Raw genomic sequence first — 19,783 nt, 5'->3', positions numbered from 1 at the left:
GGAGACACCAAGGAAACTCGCCTTGACTGTGGGGTCACCAGCAAAGCAGCCTGTCCTTACTAGTATAGGATACTCCTTACTCCTTACTGCTACTCTCCCTACCCCAGCACATGACACTGGTTTATGGCACATACCCCGACCCTTGCCATACCGCTTCCTTAGCTCAGGCTTTGTTGAGTACTCTGCAGATGACCCAATACAATGGTATTTTGTGAGATCACCATTTGCCTTCAGAGTAACCCCATTAGCTATATCTCCAACAGCAAAGAAACCAAAGGAACTCGGTCAGATTGTGGAGCTGCCCTACAAGTTAGGCAAAAAATATGGGCTTCTGAGACCTGTGTGTAACAACTCCACACCCAAATCTAACCAGCTCTCCCAATAATAGTTCTCTCATGTGTTACTGAGAAAATGCCTATGGATTGGAGTGTTCTGTGTGCAGGAGGCTGGTCCAGGTTTGACTTCTGCAGGTCACTGGATGTCCCCACAACCATGGGACCTTCCCCACATACACGCCCACCCCTGCTGATTTTCTGTCTATACCCACATCCACTGGGCCCTCACAGGGCACCTACTAATGCCCTAGAACCTAAAATCATCTCCTGGTCCCAGTTCCTCAAAGAGCTCTAATTTGTTCCTCTGCTGGGATGAAACCAGGGCCACTTCCTCAAATGGTGAAATTCCTGGGCCTGCTAGAGATCAGGAACTCACTGCTTCCTCAGAGTGACAGCGACCCCACTGCTCTAGAACAGCAATCACCCCTAGAGACCTGAGATGCCTCATCCCACCTTAAGATTACTGAAAACACTTTTACTCTTACTCCTAGACAACTGTTTAGCCTTAAAGTATCTAATTGCCAAGCAAGGAGATAACTATCTCCTCTAGGGCACCACATGCTGCGTGTACTTGCTTAACTCAGGAGAGTCCAACAAAACCTGAGCTGCTTAGCAAGACAAGCCGAAGTGGTATTCAGTCTCACCCAGGTGTTCACCAACATCTTGGGGCTTGGCTGAATGGCTTTGATGTGTTTTTATGGTTAGACCCCACGGCTTGCAGAGGCTGATTGAGAACAAAATCCCAAACCCTCCTCAGTGTGTAGGTTGGCGCTTTTTCCCTAGTCTCCTTACAGAGTGTATACTACGGTATGCAAGTTGGCCTTTCCTGGTGGCTTTAAATATTCCCTCGGTCCAGGTAGTTCAGCCTCAGCCACCAGCATAGGCACTGTGGGCTCAATTGTCTTAGGAGTCATGGAGAATCCATAGGTGGTTGCTGCCTGGGTCTGGCCAGGGCTGATCAAGGTAGATGTGGGGTCCCTCTGTCGATGCCTGTTTGAACCCAAGCTTCACACCAAGTTTTTCAACTGTCCTTGTCACCAGAGTTATTTAATGTACCCAACAGAAAATAACCCTGGAAATTAGGACACCCGATCCCCAAAGACCTTTAAATAGGGGAAGTACTCTCTGGGATGTGCACAGCTGCTCTTACTACATAAGACCTGGAACACAGGACTGCTGTCTGCCCTCTCTGCTTGCCCTGCCTAGCTTGAGGATCTGTAAGTAACACAAAATTTAAACTTTCACATTAAGGTTTCAACATTGAGGCTGTGCCCCCCAATCTGAACTGTGACTCCCAGGCCACCCCAGAGGGACCCAGCAGGTGAATCCCCTGCTGTGAACATCTATCTGAACCTCTGGTGGCTGCTGGGGGCATTGGCTACCAGCTAAGTTAACAGAGAAACTCAAGCAGTTTCCTTCTAAACACATGTGTCCTAATTGACATGTCCAATAGAGATGACCATAGCTCTTTAGAACATTCTTTTGAGAGAAGTCTATTCAGGTCGTTGGTCTGTTTTCCAATCAGATTATTTGTTTTTTGCTATTGAGTTGTTTGACTTCCTTATGTATTCAGATATTTATCCTTTCTATCATGTAGGGTTTGCAAATATTTTCTCTCTTTTTCTGGGTTGCCTTTTCACTCAGTTGATTGTTTGGTTGGTTGTTTTTTGATGTGCAGATGCTTTAGCGTTCAGTGCATCTCCACTTGTCTCTTTTCCCCTTTATTGCCTGTGCCTTTGGTGTCATAGCCAAGAAATCATTACCCACATCAACATCAAAGCTTTATCTTCATCTGTTCCTCTCGTCACTTTATGGTTTCAGGTCTATGTTTAGGTCTTCTAATCATTTTGACTTGATTTTTCTATATGGTATAAGATAAAGGTCCAAATAGATACATATATCAACTCATAAGGTAGTATACATTACACATATATAATTTTTGTCACTCACACCTAAATAGAGATGGAAATAATACACATTTTTAGCCTTAGACAACTCTTTATGTCACTGAGCTTGTTTTTCCTGTAGCCTGATGAGGTCATTGTCCTCTCCACCCTGGCCCCTACAGCAGACTCCTCACCCCATAACCTCAAAAACCCCTTCATGAGGGTGGTAATGCCTTCAAAGCCTGCAATGAATTAATTCTCTACTCCACTGGGTCCAGGTCTAGACTTCCAGAGAACAGTAGAGCCCATCTTCAGAAAGTAAGAGGCATTTATTCCCTGAATTCATTGAATGAAAGCACATCATCATGGCAGGGTCCTCATCATCACCATCAGCTCCAACCCAGCTAAGACACTCAACATAGAGATGCATGCTAGAATGAAAGCTGAGAGAGCAGAGAAGAAAAGGAGGAACACTGAGGCCAGTGGATACCCACACCCTCTCCAACGAATGTCCACCTCCTCTCATTGAGAAGGTTCAAGAAGGTTTGTCTCTGAGCCTTCTCCCAGCTGTAAATCTAGGCAGACTCCTCCCTCCCCACACATCCGCTCCTGCTCTCTCTCCTCCAGGTGACCCCAGCCATAAGGAGCCTTGCCCTCCTTGGTGCCATTCTCCTGGTGGCCCTGCAGGCTCGGGCGGAGCCACTCCAGGCAATTGCTGACGAGGCTACAGCCCAGGAGCAGCCTGGAGCAGATGATCAGGAAGTGGTTGATTCCTTTGCATGGGATGAAAGAGCTACTCTTCAGGTTTCAGGTAAGAGAGGCTGGCATGCAGAGCTGCAGTGTCTAGAGGGACAGACAGGAGACAGAGTCTGGAATCGAGTCTCAATGGTCCATGTCACTTAGGTGGCTCCACTTAGCATCTCTGAGCCTTGATTTTCTCATCTATAAATTGAGTAGAGAGCCAAATAAATCTAAGAGATTTTCTTCTCCCAAAACTTCATTCCAAGATATGTCTGTGAAATTCACTATGTTTAAAATACAGAGAGATATACTAACTAGTTCGTTCTGGATCTAAACAAGTAGACTTAATTATTGGGAGAATATTTTTCTCTGTCTATAGAGAATCTTTTAAAGACTCGGGATGGGCCTAACAGTGTGTTCAGGTGTGTGTGTGATGGGGCCAGAGCACAAAAATGAAAGCAAATGAGAGTGAGTCTCAAATCCTGTGAGACCAGCACTCCTCTGTGTATTTATTCCTATTGACTGAGGTTGTTTGTGCTACCGGCCCTAATACAGCCAACATCACCCATCAGTCAGCATGTGACTTCTCCAAGATTCCCTTTACCACCCACTGCTGACCTTGGTGCTCAATTTTGGATGCTCTCTCTGTGTCTGTAGGCTCAATGAGGGGCTTGACCTGCACCTGCAGATGAGATTCCTGCCGTCCTGGAGAACACCGTAGAGGGACTTGCAGTGCTCCTGGAGTACGCTACCCGTACTGCTGCAGCTGAGCTTCCGGAAGAGAGAAAAATGAGCTCATAATTTGTCTTCAGAGCTACAGAGAATTGCTGTTACTCCTATACCTTGTCCTCAGTTTCCTTTCCTCATCCCAAATAAATGTCTTCTAACAAGACTTTTGTGTTTACACCTCTTTAACGTGTGGTATGTGTCTGTGTCAACACATTTGGGATAAATGTACCAGAAACCTAAATCAAATTTTTGAACAAACTATAATTCAAAATTCTAGGAATTTCAAGCAGGAATTTGAGCTTCAAACCTAAGTTGAAATGAAGGTCCAGTGTCACCACTGATCTCACCATTCACTGTTCTGCCTTCTCACTCTGCCTCACTTTCTTCGGATCCATTGTGTGCTGGGCAAACACTCGGTGTCAGCTTAAAGTTTATGCAGTCCCAAAATTGTTACTTCTCCAGGAGAATCAGTATCCTCTGTGCTAAAGAATTGGAGTTTTATTGAACGTGTTCAGGTCACACATTTGCCTTTTAAGACATAGGGTTACAGGAGATCCACTGAAACAACTTTAATTAAGAGGGAAATGGGTTGTTAGCAAAGGCGGGGTGCATGGAACAGAAAGCAAAGAAGCCCACACCGAGATGTCCTCATTAAGAGCACCCTCCAGCCACGTCTACTAAGACCTGGATTTCACACCCATGAAGTCTTCTTCACAGCCAGAAAACGCACACACACAAATGCTCCACTGCACTTTGCAACGTGCACTCTCTTGGGTTGCCTTAAAGCTGCTGAGAACCTGATTCTGCTTGGAAAATACAGCTTCGGAGGGGAAGAGAGAGGAGAGGAAATAAATTTCATCAGGAACTTGGCGGCCCTGTTGTAGCTGCAGGGCACTGAGACTCTGATACCCAAAACATCCTGCACATCAGTGAGTGAGCAAGAAACCAGGTCTGAGGAAAGACAATGAACCAGGAGCGCCCTCTGAGATGCTCAGAGCATTTGTCGGGAAGGCCACAGCGCCCCCTGCTGTCCTTCCTCCAACTGCAGCCTCCCCACCAGGCACAGCACACGTGGGGTCTGCGCCTTCCTGAGCCTGTCTTCCTCCTCCCCTCCAAGAGGACAAGGTCACTGCCTAACTCCAGTGTCCCTGAGGGCCAGGCTGACATCTTGCTGGGGAGTGACATGACCTTTCCTCCTGTCTGTCCTCCCTTTCCCTCCCCTGATTCCCACTGACCCTTGAATCCTTGTCCAATATGTCTTACAAATGGCCTTTCAGGACGTGACCACTTTCAGGAGTCCAGCATGAGCCCCTCGTATTTACTCTGGATCTGGTAGTTGCAGTTGGCCAATTTAAAACACGTTTGAAAAAGAAACTACATTCAAGCCATGGCTACTCGTAGCGGGTGGTCACTGGTAAAATGATGCAAGGAGTTTGAGTGGGACAGAGATTACAGGCTTCAGTGAAAGGAAGGTGTCTCTAGTGGGTTATTCGCCATTCCAGGCTAAGACATCTCATGGCCCAGACACTGCTGTGACCACCAACACCAACCACAAACGCCCAGAGCCCAGGAGAAGGGAGCAGGTGTTGCCCACACCCACCCCATGCAGATTCTAAGCAGGTGTCAGCCCCAGACTGAGGCTCTACCTGTCTGAAGAGGCAGTTCAGGGTCCACACACCCCACTGAGATGCTGCACAGCTGGGGAACCCAATACAGATCCCAGGGAGGACACAGTGGGTCTGACAGAGAAATGGTCCCAGCTCTCCCCCTTGTTTAGACAGTGACGGTGATGGACCCAATAGGATTCAAGGTGTGAAGGCTGTGCACCCTTCTTTGGTTTCTGGTTCACTACCACTGATTCAAAGTCCTCTGGTCATGAACTAACTGTATATGCTCCTAAACTGTCACGTGGGCCAGGCTGACTCCATCTCAGGGCATCTGCACTTCACCAAAAATTCTGCCTGGCTTGCTCCCCAGCTCTGGGGTATCAGCTAAAATTTCACTTTGTCACTGTGTTCTTCCTCAATTTCTCAATTTTAAATTGCAACAAGTTTCCCCTGGTGACCTCCATTCCACTGGTTCTCTTTATTGCTAACTTTAGAATTATAACCATCTCACCTTCCGTACACTTCACTGACTCTCCGTAACATTTGCCTTCTTATGCTAGAAGGGAAACTGCATGTTTGGCTCATCGTACCACAGTGCATAGATGATTGCCCAACACATCATAGGGGATCAATAAATTCATTATGAATAAATTAATTAATAATCTCTAACAACACATATCATTACAAAATCACATTGTTATTACAAAACTGTCTAGAATAAACCTGAAAACTACAGAGTTAAGACCGTCCTTGTTTCTAGTTCTTGTGACAGCATACCTTTAAGAATCAAATTAAAAACATTAAAGGCAGAAATACAGAAAAATATCTTGGGCAAAATGTGGCTTCATGAAGCATTAGGACTTTAGAAGAAAAAAGAGATTATTTTGGCTTGCAGTGGCAATAAAAAATTGTATGGTTAAGCATAAAGATATTTAAAACATGGAGACACTTAACAAAGGAGTAGAGCAGCATGTTCAATGGAGAGAATAGCATCAGGGCAAGAGATATGCAAGAGGAGGTCAATCTCCACTGAAATGAGAGAAATTGCTGTTGCAACAGAGAAGGATGGAGTAGAATTCGGGTCTATTTGCTTAGAAGCATCCATCAATCCAAGGGAAAGGGCAGATGAGGACGGAGCCCCCCTGCTCCTCTGTGTGGATAAAGGCACACTGGGAGCACCACATGTGGCTTCTGCTACTGCAATCTACGGTGAGCAATCACAGCTGCAAACTCTAGGGACAGAGAAAGCAGGCAGAGGTGTGAGGGTCTCCAAACAACCGGAGCAACTCGCTTAGACTTGGATGAGATCCAGAACTGTTCCCCGGGTTGCAGATAGAGTCTAGGTTCACTGATGATGTACAAGAGATTTTCTACCTTGAGCCACTCATATGGTAGGACAATAAAAGAGTAAGTCAGATGCCTCATCCCTATAAATGTAATTATGCAAGGGTATAGCAGCCGTGTCTCTGTAGGAGGATAAAAGCCTAACTCCAATAAGCACAAATTAGCCAACACAGATGGCCCAATCACACTGGTCAACTTCCCTCCTAACGACCTCCAGAACTATCCCGCTAACTCCCAGCAGGGCTTACATTCTCCTGCCTTTGGCTTTAGGAGAGTGTAGGACAACCGTTTTCCCTATTGCAACATTTTGACTTTTTTGCAACAGTCTTCAATAAGTGCTTCCTTGCATTTCTGAAACGTACGGGTGAAATTTTATTTTACAATAAAAGACATAGGCTATTTTTTCTGTTTCTCTGTTTGATTTTTCTGAACTCTGCTTACAAGAAAAAGCAGAATGTAATGGATGGGAAAATGATTTGTTCCCTTTTCTGAATATGTGTATTTTTTTTCTTTGCTGCTGAAAGCCAAATAACTCATTAAGAATCCTGGAAAAAGAGTTCACTCTGATATTACCCGGCAGGTCACCCTCCCAATCTCTCACTACTTTTACCTTTGAATGACAGTGACCCTCAACAATCTTTGTTCCAACAATCTTTGTTTCACTTACTAGACACCCACTAATTCCTGCTAGCACCTGGAATTCCTCTAGCTCTGAACATCAACCAAGAAGCTCCCCAAGCCTGATCTCATTCACTGTCCTTCCAGCCTGTCATGTAGCTGACCCTCCCTCACTGCTGGTAAGCATCAAGAAGGCTGTTCTCGGCTGGGCACAATGGCTCATGCCTGTAATCCCAGCACTTTGGGAGGCCGAGGCGGGTGGATCACCTGAGGTCAGGAGTTCAAGACAAGACTGGCCAACATGGTGAAACCTCATCTCTAGTAAATATATATATATATACACACAAAAATTAGCCAGACATGGTGGCAGGAGCCTGTAATCCCAGCTACTTGGGAGGCTGAGGTACAAGAATGGCTTGAACCCAGAAGACAGAGGTTGCAGCAAGCCGAGATCACACCATTGCACTTTAGCCTGGGTGACAGAGCAAGACTCTGTCAAAAAAAAAAAAAAAAAAAAAAAAAAAAAAGGCTATTCTCCCACGGGGCTGTGCATCAAATAATTTACCTGGGAGCCTGATGCCTAGGCTGCACCTGGCACACCTGTCCTCTGCTCTCATCTCCTGTCCTTGTGTACTGCACTGTGTTTGCACCAGGTTCTCTGAGTTTGGTAGTTTTGATGTTTTTCAGTCATCTTAGTTGGGTCTTGAATTCGAGTGTCAGAAACAATGATGAGCTAAGTTAACATTTTGACTCCTATATCTTGGAATATTCCACAGATTACCTCAAGGCCTCTAGTCAACAGCGCAGCCATTGTGGAGAGGACACCAGCCCATGAGCCAGGTGGACAGAGACCCAAGGTAGCCACCGAAACAAGACACAAAGACCTCACACCCAGCTTAACCCCTGCATGCCTCCCATGTGAAGTCCCCCTTTTTAAACTCTTGTCTTCTCCCCAAAAACTTGAAGTGGTTGCTTTGATGTGAATCCAGCCATTTCCCCTTTAGTAGTTTTGGTTAATAAAGTCACTCTCTTTCTACCACAACTCCATCCAGTTATCACCACTGCAAGTGGCGAGCAGTGGGACCTGTGTTCAGTGACATGTCCTCACATGGTGGAAGGAATGACGTAGTACTCTGGGGTGACCTCTACAAGGGCACGAATCCCATTCATGAGGACCGTGCCCTCCTGATCTCATCACTGGGTAAAAGCCCATACCTCTTGATGCTATCACCTTGGGGTTTAAGATGTAAACATGTGGACTTCACAGGGACAAAAATATTCAGGCCACAGCACCATCCCATACTGAGGATGTGAAAGATACCAGTTAATTAGTATCTGATCCCAGAAGAGAACATAGCACTAAGTCACGATTATTTTACTTGTCAAAATATCACCCAGACTAGATTCAAGAGGAGAGGAGATAAACCTTCCTTTCTTTGGGAAGAGCCACGGATGTAGGATGTAGGGACCATATTTTTAAAGCTGCTCAACGGACTTATTCTCTCATAGTATATTGTAAAATGCAACAACACCAGACACATAGACAGCCTGAGAGGTGCTGGGAAAGATGGACAAAGGGCAGGGACTCGGAGCTCCTGCCTGTCCCAGCTGGATCTACAGGTCCAGGAGTTGCTGTGTGGCACAGGGAGCACCAGGACCCTCCCTGCAGGACAGTGGACAAAGGGCTGAGGGGAGGGACGGGGTGGTGCACTCTGAAGAGCTGGGAGGTGGCTGGTCCTCAGAGCTCACCCCCACACAGCCCCTGCCCTGCCCCATGCTAACGTGCACACTGTGTTCCACGACCGCCCTTCCCTACCAGGTCAAAACCATGTACCAGAACCCTGCCCAAGGTCCACACATCCTGTGTCCGCTGGGGCCCCTGGACACCCTCAGCATGTGTGGGAATATCCTTGCTGCCACTGGAGGTCTCTCTCCTCTCACACCCACACCTGCACCCCCACCCACAGCTTTCCCAGAACATGGTATCAAGGTTCTGATGGTGTCCAGGTTGATGGTGTCAAGGCTCTTATTAAGTGTCCAGACTTGCTTCAATATTACCTGGAAATTCAAGAGCATGTGGATGAGAGAAGAGTTTCAGCCACGTCTACTGTGCCTGGGAGTCGATATTGGTGAAAAGAATGGGAAACTCAGGCTGGGGAGATCATGGATGGACACGGAAGCGAAAGTGTTGCAAAGATTTTCAGACAAAACACTTTTTTTTTGTTTTTTGCTTAAACCTTAGAGTTCTGCCAAGGTTCTGGTGCAGCCCAGAAAGAAAAGTGAAAGAGACCACAAGAGATGAATCCCCCTCTTCTAATTTGGGTTGGAGTTTGAGAGTCACGTGGGCAAGAAGGAGGTAAAGCACAGGTGCAACCTCAGCACAGACTGAGAACCTGACGGGCCCTGGGCTGCTGAGTCCACCCTTGCCACAGAGTAGCGCCCCCAAGCCTATAGTTACCACCCCTCCAGCCATGCATGGGAGGGAATGACCTCAGGACACTGGGTTGGGGATGGAAAATGCAGAACCAGCAGCCACTACTGACTCGAGCAACCTGCAGCACATGTGCTCTCTTTGACCTCCTGAAACCACTCCGGGTGCTGCTGGTGAGGCCGCCACGTGGGCCAGGCCACACTCCTGCTGCAGGGCTGCTACACCTGCTCTCCCTTTTCCTGGACCCATCCAGGTTTCTGCAGGACTCACCCGGCCCCTCCTGGCCTCTGCTCTGATGTTCTCTCCACAATGAGGCTGCCATGGTGACGCTGCTGAGCAGCACCCTTCCCCCAACACCGTGTCACCTGGGCACTCCAGGTCACCTCAATGTTATCCCTTCATTCTGTATAATAACCACTGGCTGCATAGTATATCATAACTTTGCCTATTGTTTGTCTCCTCCACTAAAATATAAGACAGAAACAGTGCTTGCCACTCTCTGATGATGGAATCCAAGTAGAGCAGCCACCAGATTGTCCTCCAGGACCATCAAGGCCCTGATCTCAAATACAGTCAAGTTAACAGAGGGCATACAAAGGTCCAGGGCACAACATTTCGCAGCAGGAGACTTGGCCAATGCGTTCTGTTCATTCCCATCACAGACGGGTCGCAGTCTGTGTTTGCTTTGACTTTGGAAGGGACCCAGTACACATTTACCAAATTGCACTCAGGCTGTCTCAGTAAGCCAGCTACTGCCCGTAACTCATGCCCCCGTGACTCCCTGTGATTCAGTGTGAACCCCTGTACCTTGTGGCATTACATTGATAGCATTTTGCTCAGAAGCCCCTAGAAGAAGGAAGTGAAAACCATGCTGGTCGTTTTAGTGGCTTCCTCCAAGACCATGGCTGGGCCACAACCCACACAAAGTTCAGGCCCAGCGCTGCTATAAAGATTCTAGAGACAGCCTGGTCCTCAGTGGGCCACCAAATTCACCTTGCAGTTAAACCCCAAGTCTCCAGCCACTTTGTGGCAGGCCCTGCGCATACTGGGACATTCTGCCTGCACCTACACCCTACTTGTCCATTCTGCAGAGGCCCACAGATGCCGTCACCCAGAAGCCCTCCACGTCTTAACTGGGGCCACAGCAGGACACAGCATGCAGCTGGCTCAGCAGGTGGTCTCTCAGGCCATGCCCAGGTCCCAGGTTCTGAGTTTCATATAGAGGCCCTCAGTACCACCAATCATGACTCCTAGAGCCTCTGGACAAAGCACATCCATCCTGGCTATGGGCTTCTGCAGGCATAAACTTCCTGGCAGCTGCAGCTCATTATCTCCCATTAAAAAGGTGGCTACCACTACACACAATGCCCATATAGACACAGGCACTACGGGACAGGTTCTGGTGCTGCTGTGTCCCCAGACTCCAGCCATGCTCCATGTCTGATTCCTCCTGACAGAGGCTCAGCCACACATGTCTCCCTGGGAAAATGGGAACAGCACCTGCAGGACAAGCCAAACCTGGCACCTGAGTCCTTTCAAGTGACAGGAAGCTGAGGCCATGGTTTCCCTGTTACTCAGCTCCTGCCTACAAGCAGAGAGAAATAGCAGCAGCGACCCTATTGCCCGAACAATTGGTGACCTGATGAGGCCACGGGAAGAGTTGGACATGGGGAGTCCACATACCTCAGGGAAGGCAGCACTGCCCTGCAGGCTGGGAGCCCACTGGCCAGCAACCACCTTTCACATTTATCACAGCAGGGCCTGCATAGGAGGAGAGGGTATGCTGAGCCCAGCCATACAGCTGGTGGTGCCAGTTGCAGGGGAGGTTGCTGTGGCCATAACCCCCACTCAGGGTCATGTTTTTACAGATTCCTGGGCTGTGCCCAACATATTGTGAGTGCCCTGGAGCCAATGCCTCTGGCATGGCCTCTGTTGCGTGCACCTGTTTGGGTCAAATTAGGGGAGACTCCAGTCCCCCTACAGGCGATTCATGCCTCATGCATTCAGAACAAACATGCCAGGCTACTTTCCACCACTCGAAGGGTGAGGCATCCACAGTGAGACTACTGCCATCTTTGGCCTCCAGACTGAGCCTGTGGACAGCCTCTGATGTCCTGTCCCCAGGAGGTGAAGGGTCAGATGCACCTCCCACGGCCTGGGTGAGATCCTCTTTTGTTTTTTACAGACTCCAGACCCTCAAGTTCTGTATTCCTCAGGTGCTGACAGAATGGAGTACTCCAGCCTTAGATCATGAGAGCTACAGCCACATTAGAGGGCACCCCACACCATAGCTGTCTCCCACCATAGCTTTAGGCAAGCAAAACTGTGGCCAGCAGTCCCTTGTTCCTGAGCCATCACCCTTTCAGCTGGTGGCAAATGGACTTCACTGGGCCTCTCCCATCACAGCCAGCACCTTCTGCTGTGCAGGAGCAGACACACATCCACTGCACTTCCATTGACTCTTCCAACCCAAGGCTCTTGGTAGAGAAAGGTGCTCTCTTTCTGTGACATTTGCTTTATTACCTCTTGTGAACCACCGGATATCACTGATGCAGATCAGGGCTCCCACTTCAGGGCGGTGGTGGGCAAGTCAGCATGGGGGTTAGGGGACCCTCACTTAGCCACTGGCCCCCTCAAGCAACACAGTGGCCTCCTAAAGTCATGCTTATTAAAGTTGTGGCATGGGCACAGACTGAGTCAAATTAGGAAAGGCTCCAGTCCCCCTGCAAGTGGTTCGTCAAGGGAACCAAGCTCCTTTGAGTGCCTTAACTATCTTAATTCTCAACACCATGGCCACCAGCTCTTCTACAATTGGACCAGACCAACCATGGCACCCACCCTGGTGATCATAGAAGAGTTGAGCTCTTTTTCCCTTATGGATAACATCACTCACATTTTCTGCAATAATGAGACCCCCACGTACCATCACAAGATGTCCACTGTCTCAGCATCAAACATTTACTAAAGACTCGATCGAGGATGGACAGTGATACAGTTTGGCTGTGTCCCCACCGAAATCTCATCTTGAATTCCTATGTGTTGGAGGGACCTGGTGGGAGGTAATTGAATCATGGAGGCAAGTCTTTCCCATGCTGTTCTCATGGTAGTGAATAAGTTTCACAAGATCTGATGGTTTTATACAGGGAGTTTCCCTGCAGAAGCTCTCTCTTTGCCTGCTGCCATCCATGTAAGACGTGACTTGCTCCTCTTTGCCTTCCACCATGATTGTGAGGCCTCCCCAGCCATGTGGAACTGTGAGTCCATTAAATCTCTTTTCTGTATAAATCACCCAGTCTTGGGTATGTCTTTATGAGCAGCATGAAAATGGACTAATACAGATAGTGAGGTGTGATCCTCTGGGGACTGATGGTCCAGGCAGCTGCCACAGAGCAGACCTAGGATGCTTCTGCTACACCAGACCTCGCCTCTTAACATACAGCCTCCAGCAGAAGCTCGAGTTCTTCCTGCTTTGAAAGGTAGCTAATATCTCCCACTTGATCCTCCCTGAAGGAAGTGGGGATTATTTCTCTGCACCCCAAAGAGGGCACAGTCTGGGTCACTAAATGAGGAGAAAAAGCCATCAAACTAGAGGATGTCAACTACATCAGACAAAGACCACATGAAACTACCATCACCATGTCCTGTGTCGATGGCAGAGAAATGCTCTGAAGAAATGTTGGTGAAAGCCCACCCCATAATCAATATCGATGTAAAAGTACCTTGAGGAAATCCCTGAATTATAAGCTGTCAGTGCTCTCTATGGTTGGCCTTGCTGGGTATCTTATGTATGTAAACGTTGTAGGGCTGCTCTTAGGCCTGGGGCCTGGCATCCCAGAAAGCTGCTGGAACAGGACAGCCACTGTGAGAAACTGAACCCCAGGCTGGAAAACTGGGGCATGTTGAGGCACTGTGCTAGAGGGGCAAAACCCCAAATGCCACCTGACCTGGATCCAAGCTAGGAAACCCGATCCTTAGATATTGAATGGGACCCATGGCACTAAAGCTTAAACACCAGCAATCCCCACAATCAGAGGCAGATGGCCTTCCCCATGACCAGGCATGAATACAAACCAGCTAATGATGCCTCAGCACAAACTCAGTCTGTGGCCGGAAAGGTTTGAGCCTCACATGCAGAGAAAGCATTCAAACACTTTCATGGGCTTAGGGACACTCCTGTGCTCCAATGTATATGATTTATGGATGGAAATGTCCTATCCCCCCACCAAGGAAAGCACCACTCAAGCTTTCAGTAAATGCTTCCATGGAGTCCCACAGAGGCCAGCGGCCTGTGCAACACCAGCCCATACCCTCTCTCTTCTTGAGTGACCAGCTGGGAAGGCCACCCCTACCCAAAAGGCCATCACCTCAGAAGACAGTGCTCCGATCCAAGGGTTTGTCCTGGGAAACAGTGGCCTCACCAGAACCAGAGACACCAAGGAATCTCATCTTGACTGTGGGGTCATCCCCAAACCAGACTCACCTTACTCTCCTTCCTGCCACAAGGTATGGATCTCACCACCCCCAGGACACGGCATTGGCTCACGTCCAGTACCTGGACCCATGCTTTCTTAGCTCATGCTTTCCTGAGGACCCTGCAGATGACCCCTTAGAATGGTATTTTGCTGGGATCCCCATCTGTCTTCAGCGTAACCCATTAGTTAAACCGCCTACTGCAAGGAAACCACAAGGCTTGGATCAGATCATGAGGCTGCCCTACAAGTTATGCCAAAAAATATGGACTTGGAAGACCTGTCTGGTACAATATCACACCCAAATCTAACCAGCTCTGCCAATAACAGCTCTCTCCTACATTACTAGGAAAATGCCTATGGATTGGAGTGTGTTCTGTGTGCAGGAGGCTGGTCCAAGTTTCACTTCTGCAGGACACGAGACATTCCCACAACCACCAGACCTTCCCCACGTGCACACACACCCCTTCTCATTTTGCCTCTACATCCATATCCACTGGGCCCTTCAGGCACCTACTAATGCCCTAGAACCTAAAACCATCATCTGGGGCCCAGTTCCCCAAATAGCCCTAATTTCTTCCTCTGCTGGAATGAGTCCAGAGCCCACTTCCTCCAAAGATGAAATTGCTGGGCCTGCGACACATCAGGAACTCACTGCTTCCTCAGAGGGGCAGCCGACTTCACTGCTCTGGAACAGCAACCACCCCTAGTGAGGCTTGAGATGTCTCCTCCCTCCTTAAGACTGAGAGCGCCACTGCCCCCAGTCCTCCACAGCCCAGTGCCTGCTGCCTTCATGCAGAGCTGCAGGGGGGGCCCTGAGCACCCAGCCTGCTGGACCAGCGCTGTGCACGACCCTCCCATGGCGGCAGGGGCTGCCTGGCCTGCATACTGGGTTCAGCAACCTCACTGTAGGTATTCATTCCCTCAGGAATGACTGCATTCTTTTCTCATTTCCAGAAACCTCATCCTGTTTACCTCACTATGAGGAGGAGGATGGTGGAGAGTGGTACATTTTAAAATGTGCACTAGTCTCCCTGGGACTCCCCCTCAAATAACCCAGGAGGGACCACACAAGGGAAAGCTTATGCATCCCACGCACCCAGTGACCATCTTCCTAACTCTGGGTGTAGGGAGACTCATAAGCCTACGGGACTTGTTTGGGAACAGGGTATTTGAGCTCACAACACAAGTTGACACAAGCTAACACCAATCTCGCTGCAGCTTTGGCCACCTTCCTGAGGGACTTCTGAGCGACATTAGATCTCACGCAATCATTTGATGAGTCCTTGGCCTGGATGGCCTAGACAATCATTTAGTCTTGAACCATTTAAGGCCAAGCAAAAAGGTGATTGTCCCCTCTAGGGAACCCCATGCTATATGCACGTCCTTTACTCGGGAACCTCCAACCTGCCCTATCCAGCAACACAAGCCCAGGCGGTATTCAGTCTCACCCAAGTATTCTCCAACCTTACTTGTCTGAATGGCTTGGATTTGTTTTTATGGTTAGACCCCAGGGCCTGGGGAGGTCAGTCCAGACCAGATTCCAAATCCTCATCTGTGTGTGGGTGGCATTCTGATCCTAGTCTCCTTGCAAGGTGTATACAACAATATGCAGGCCAGGCTGTCCTGGTGGCTTTAAATATTCCCTTGGTCCAGATAGTTCAGCCTCAGCCACCAGCATATGCATCATGGGATCAATTGTCTTAGGAGTCATGAGGAATCCATAGTTGGTTGCTGCCTGGGCCTGGCCAGGGCTGACCAAAGTAGAGGAGGGGTCAGTCCGTCTGTGGACTCCTGTTTGAACTACAGCTTTCTGCCAAATTTCTCAACTGCCCTTGTTAACAGTTATTTAAAGTACCCAATAGAAAGTAACCCTGAAAAATTAGGACACCTGATCCCAAAAGAACCTTAAATAGGGAAGTCCTCTCCTCTGTGTGCATGGCTGCTCTTGCTACATAAGACCTGCAACACAGGACTGCTGTCTGCCCTCTCTGCTCGCCCTGCCTAGCTTGAGGATCTGTAAGTAACACAAAACTTAAACTTTCACATTGAGGTTTCAATATTGAAGCTGTGTCCCCAGTCTGATCTCTGACTGTGGGGCCACCCCAGAGGGACCCAGCGGTGAAGCCCCACTGTGAACTTCTATCTGGGTGTCTGGTGGCTGCTGGGGATAATGGCTACCAGCAAACTCAATAGAGAAACTCAAAAAGTTTCCTTCCAAACATACGTGTCCTACTTGACATGTCCAATAAAGACGATCATAGCTCCTTAAAACATTATTTTATTGTGAGAGAAGCCTCTGCAGGTCCTAGGTCTGTTTTTCAATCAGGTTGTTCGCTTTTTGCTATTGAGTTGTTTGACTTCCTTATTTATTTGGATATTTACCCCTTCTACCACGTAGGCTTTGCAAACATTTTCTCTCATTTTCTGGGTTGCCGTTTCACTCAGTTGATTGTTTCCTTTGCTATGAAGATGCTTTAGCGTTCAATGCAGCCCCGCTTGTCTGTTTTCCCATTTGTTTATTGCCTGTGCCTTTGGTGTCATAGCCAAGAAATCATTACTCACATCAATGTCAAAAGCTTTATCTTTGTATGTGCTTCCCGCAGTTGTATGGTTTCAGGTCTTTTCAGGTCTATGTTGAGTCTTCAATCCATGTTGAGCTGATTTTTTACATGCTGTGAGAGAAAGGACCACGTGTATGCACATAGCAACTCATGAACCTTACACAACTCTTTATCTCTCTCACTCAGCTCATTTCACCTGTAGCCTGATAAGGTCATTGTCCTCTTCACTCTGGCCCCTACAGGAGACTACTCACCCCATAACCTCAGTCACCCCTTCATAAGGGTATAATGACCTTGAAGCCTGCAATGAGTTACTCTCTACTCCACTGGAATTCAGGTCTGGCACCAGTGTTTAGACCTGAAGAGAATAGTAGGGCCCATTATCAGGAAATAAGAGGCATTTGCTCTCTTAAATTATTGAATGAAAGCACTGTTTCCATTCTTTTTAGAATATTAAAGATTTAACCAGGAAATATTAGGTATTTCCTGAAAACAGGAAAAAATGCCAGGGTCCTCATCATCACCATCAACTTCAACCTAGCACAGACACCAAACATTGAGCTTCCAGTGAAGACAGCTGGGAGAGCAGAGGAGCATTCCAGGGACGTCAAGGCCAATAGGAGCCAGCATCCTCTCTAACAAAATGCACACCTCCTCTCACTCAGAAGGCCAAAGGTTTCTTGTCTCTGAGCCTTCTCCCAGCAAAGCTATAAATCCAAGCTGGCTTCTCCCTCCCTACACAGCTGCTCCTACTCTCCCTCCTCCAGGTCACCCCAGCCATGAGGATTACCGCCCTCCTTGCTGCCATTCTCTTGGTAGCCCTCCAGGTCCAGGCAGGCCCACTCCAGGCAAGAGGTGATGAGGCTGCAGGCCAGGAGCAGCCTGGGGCAGACGACCAGGACATATCTATTTCCTTTGCATGGGATAAAAGCTCTGCTCTTCAGGTTTCAGGTGAGCGAGGCCAGCATAAAAAAGCTATAGAGTCTAGAGGGACGGATGGGAGACAGGCTCTGGAATCACGTCTCAATGGTGGATGTCACTTAGGTGGCTTTACTTAGCATCTCTGGGCCTTGATTTTCTTATCTCCAAACTGAATAGTGAAACAAACAAATGTAAGTAGTCTTCTTTCTCCAAAGACTTGATTCCAAGATATGTCTATAAAATTCGCTAGGGTTAAGATATGGAGAGACAGATTGACTAGTTCTTTCTGGATCTAAACAAGTAGATAGTATAGGGAGAATATTTTATTCTGCCTATAGAGGAACTTTTAAAAACTGGAGATGGGCTTAAGAGTATGTTCAGGTGTGTGTGTGATGGGGCAGAAGCACAGAAATGAGAGCAAATGAGAATAAGTCTCAAATCCTGCGTGACCAGCACTGCTCTGTGTATTTATTCCTATTGACTGAGGTTGTTCATGCTACCGGCCCTAATGCAGCCAACATCACCTGTCAGCCAGCATGTGACTTCTCCAAGATTCCCTTTACCACCCACTGCTGACCTTGGTGCTCAATTTCTCATGCTCTCTCTGTGTTCCCAGGCTCAACAAGGGGCATGGTCTGCTCTTGCAGATTAGTATTCTGCCAGCGAACAGAACTTCGTGTTGGGAACTGCATCATCGGTGGTATAAGTTTCACATACTGCTGCACGCTTGTGGATTAACGTTCTGCTGTCCAAGAGAATGTCATGCTGGGAATGCCATCATTGGTCGCGTGAGCTTCACATGCTTCTGCAGCTGAGCTTGCAGAATACAGAAAAATGAGCTCATAATTTCATTTGAGAGCCACAGGAAATGGTTGTTTCTCCTATACTTTGTCCTTAACATCTTTCTTGATCCTAAATAAATATCTCGTAACAAGATTTCTTTGTTTACACCTCTTTAAAGTTTGATATGTGTCTGTGTCAAGACACTAGAAAGCAATTGCCAGAATCCTACATCAATATTTTTGAACAAATTAAAGTTTCAAAATCTGGAATTTTTAAGGAGGAGCCATGGCTTCAGACACAAATTGAAACGAAGGCACAAATGATGCCACTGATCTCACCATCCACTGCTCTGTCTTTTCATTCTGCCTCATTTTGAATGGATTCACTCTCAAAGACAACTCTCATATGCTAGGCAAAAAAAATCAATGTCAGCTTCCAGTTTAGCTACTCACAACCTCACTACTTCTCGGGAAAAACCACCATCCTTTGCGTCAAAATATTGGAGTTTTATTGAACGTGTCCAGGTCACACATTTGCCTTTTAAGACATAGGGTTACAGGAGATCCACTGAAACAACTTTAATTAAGAGGGAAATGGGTTGTTAGCAAAGGCGGGGTGCATGGAACAGAAAGCACAGCAGCCAACAACGGGATGTCCTCATTAAGAGCACCCTCCAGCCACGTCTACTAAGACCTGGATTTCACACCCATAAAGTCATCTTCACACCCAGAAAACCCACACACACAAATGCTCCACTGCACTTTGCAACACGCACTCTCTTGGGTTGCCTTAAAGCTGCTGAGAACCTGATTCTGCTTGGAAAATACAGCTTCACCGGAAACCTTACATTCCTGTTGTTGCTGCAGGCTGAGGCTCTGACAACCACAACATCCTGCACATCAGTGACTGAGCAAGAAACCAGGTCTAGCGAAAGGGAATGAACCAGGAGCGCCCTCTGAGATGCTCAGAGCATTTGCCGGGAAGGCCACAGCGTCCCCTGCTGTCCTACCTCCAACTGCAGCCTCCCCACCAGGCACAGCATACGTGGGGTCTGTACCTTCCTGAGCTTGTCTTCCTCCTCCCCTCCAAGAGAACAGGGTCACTGCCTAACCCCGGTGTACCTGAGGGCCAGGCTGACATCTTGCTGGGGTATGATGTGACCGTTCTTCCTGTCTCTCCTCTCTGTCCCTACCCTAGAAACCCACTGTACCTTTAATAATAGTTGAGGATGTCTTGTCAACGGCCTATGAGGACATGACCACAAAGCTCCAGGGACGAGTCCAGCTTGAGCCACAGATTTCTTATATTTTGGATCTAGCAGTTCCAGTTTATGAATCCACTACACATGCTGGAAA

At 47.9% G+C, this 19,783-nt stretch overlaps 1 protein-coding gene across 1 annotated transcript; it reads left to right on the top strand.

The window, feature by feature from the left end:
* The first annotated feature begins 16,089 nt into the window (after nucleotides 1–16,089).
* On the top strand, nucleotides 16,090–18,582 carry DEFA4 (defensin alpha 4). The gene is made up of 3 exons (XM_054499075.1): nucleotides 16,090–16,179; nucleotides 17,492–17,675; nucleotides 18,262–18,582. The coding sequence occupies exons 2-3, from the start codon at nucleotides 17,504–17,506 to the stop codon at nucleotides 18,381–18,383; spliced, it is 294 nt and encodes a 97-aa protein (XP_054355050.1). The 5' UTR covers nucleotides 16,090–16,179; nucleotides 17,492–17,503; the 3' UTR covers nucleotides 18,384–18,582.
* The last annotated feature ends 1,201 nt before the right edge of the window (nucleotides 18,583–19,783 follow it).

This window comes from Pongo pygmaeus, chromosome 7 (assembly GCF_028885625.2).
Source record: "Pongo pygmaeus isolate AG05252 chromosome 7, NHGRI_mPonPyg2-v2.0_pri, whole genome shotgun sequence".
In the NCBI taxonomy this organism is placed as follows: Eukaryota; Metazoa; Chordata; class Mammalia; order Primates; family Hominidae; genus Pongo; species Pongo pygmaeus.
Note: the sequence above shows the minus strand (reverse complement) of the source record. Positions and strands in the feature narration are given on the sequence as shown.

Excerpts from the sequence above, each read along its gene's own strand:
- DEFA4 (XM_054499075.1), top strand. The coding sequence starts at position 17,504 with ATGAGGATTACCGCCCTCCTTGCTGCCATTCTCTTGGTAGCCCTCCAG. Across the intron at positions 17,676-18,261 it reads CTCTGCTCTTCAGGTTTCAG|GCTCAACAAGGGGCATGGTC; the intron begins GTGAGCGAGGCC and ends CTGTGTTCCCAG.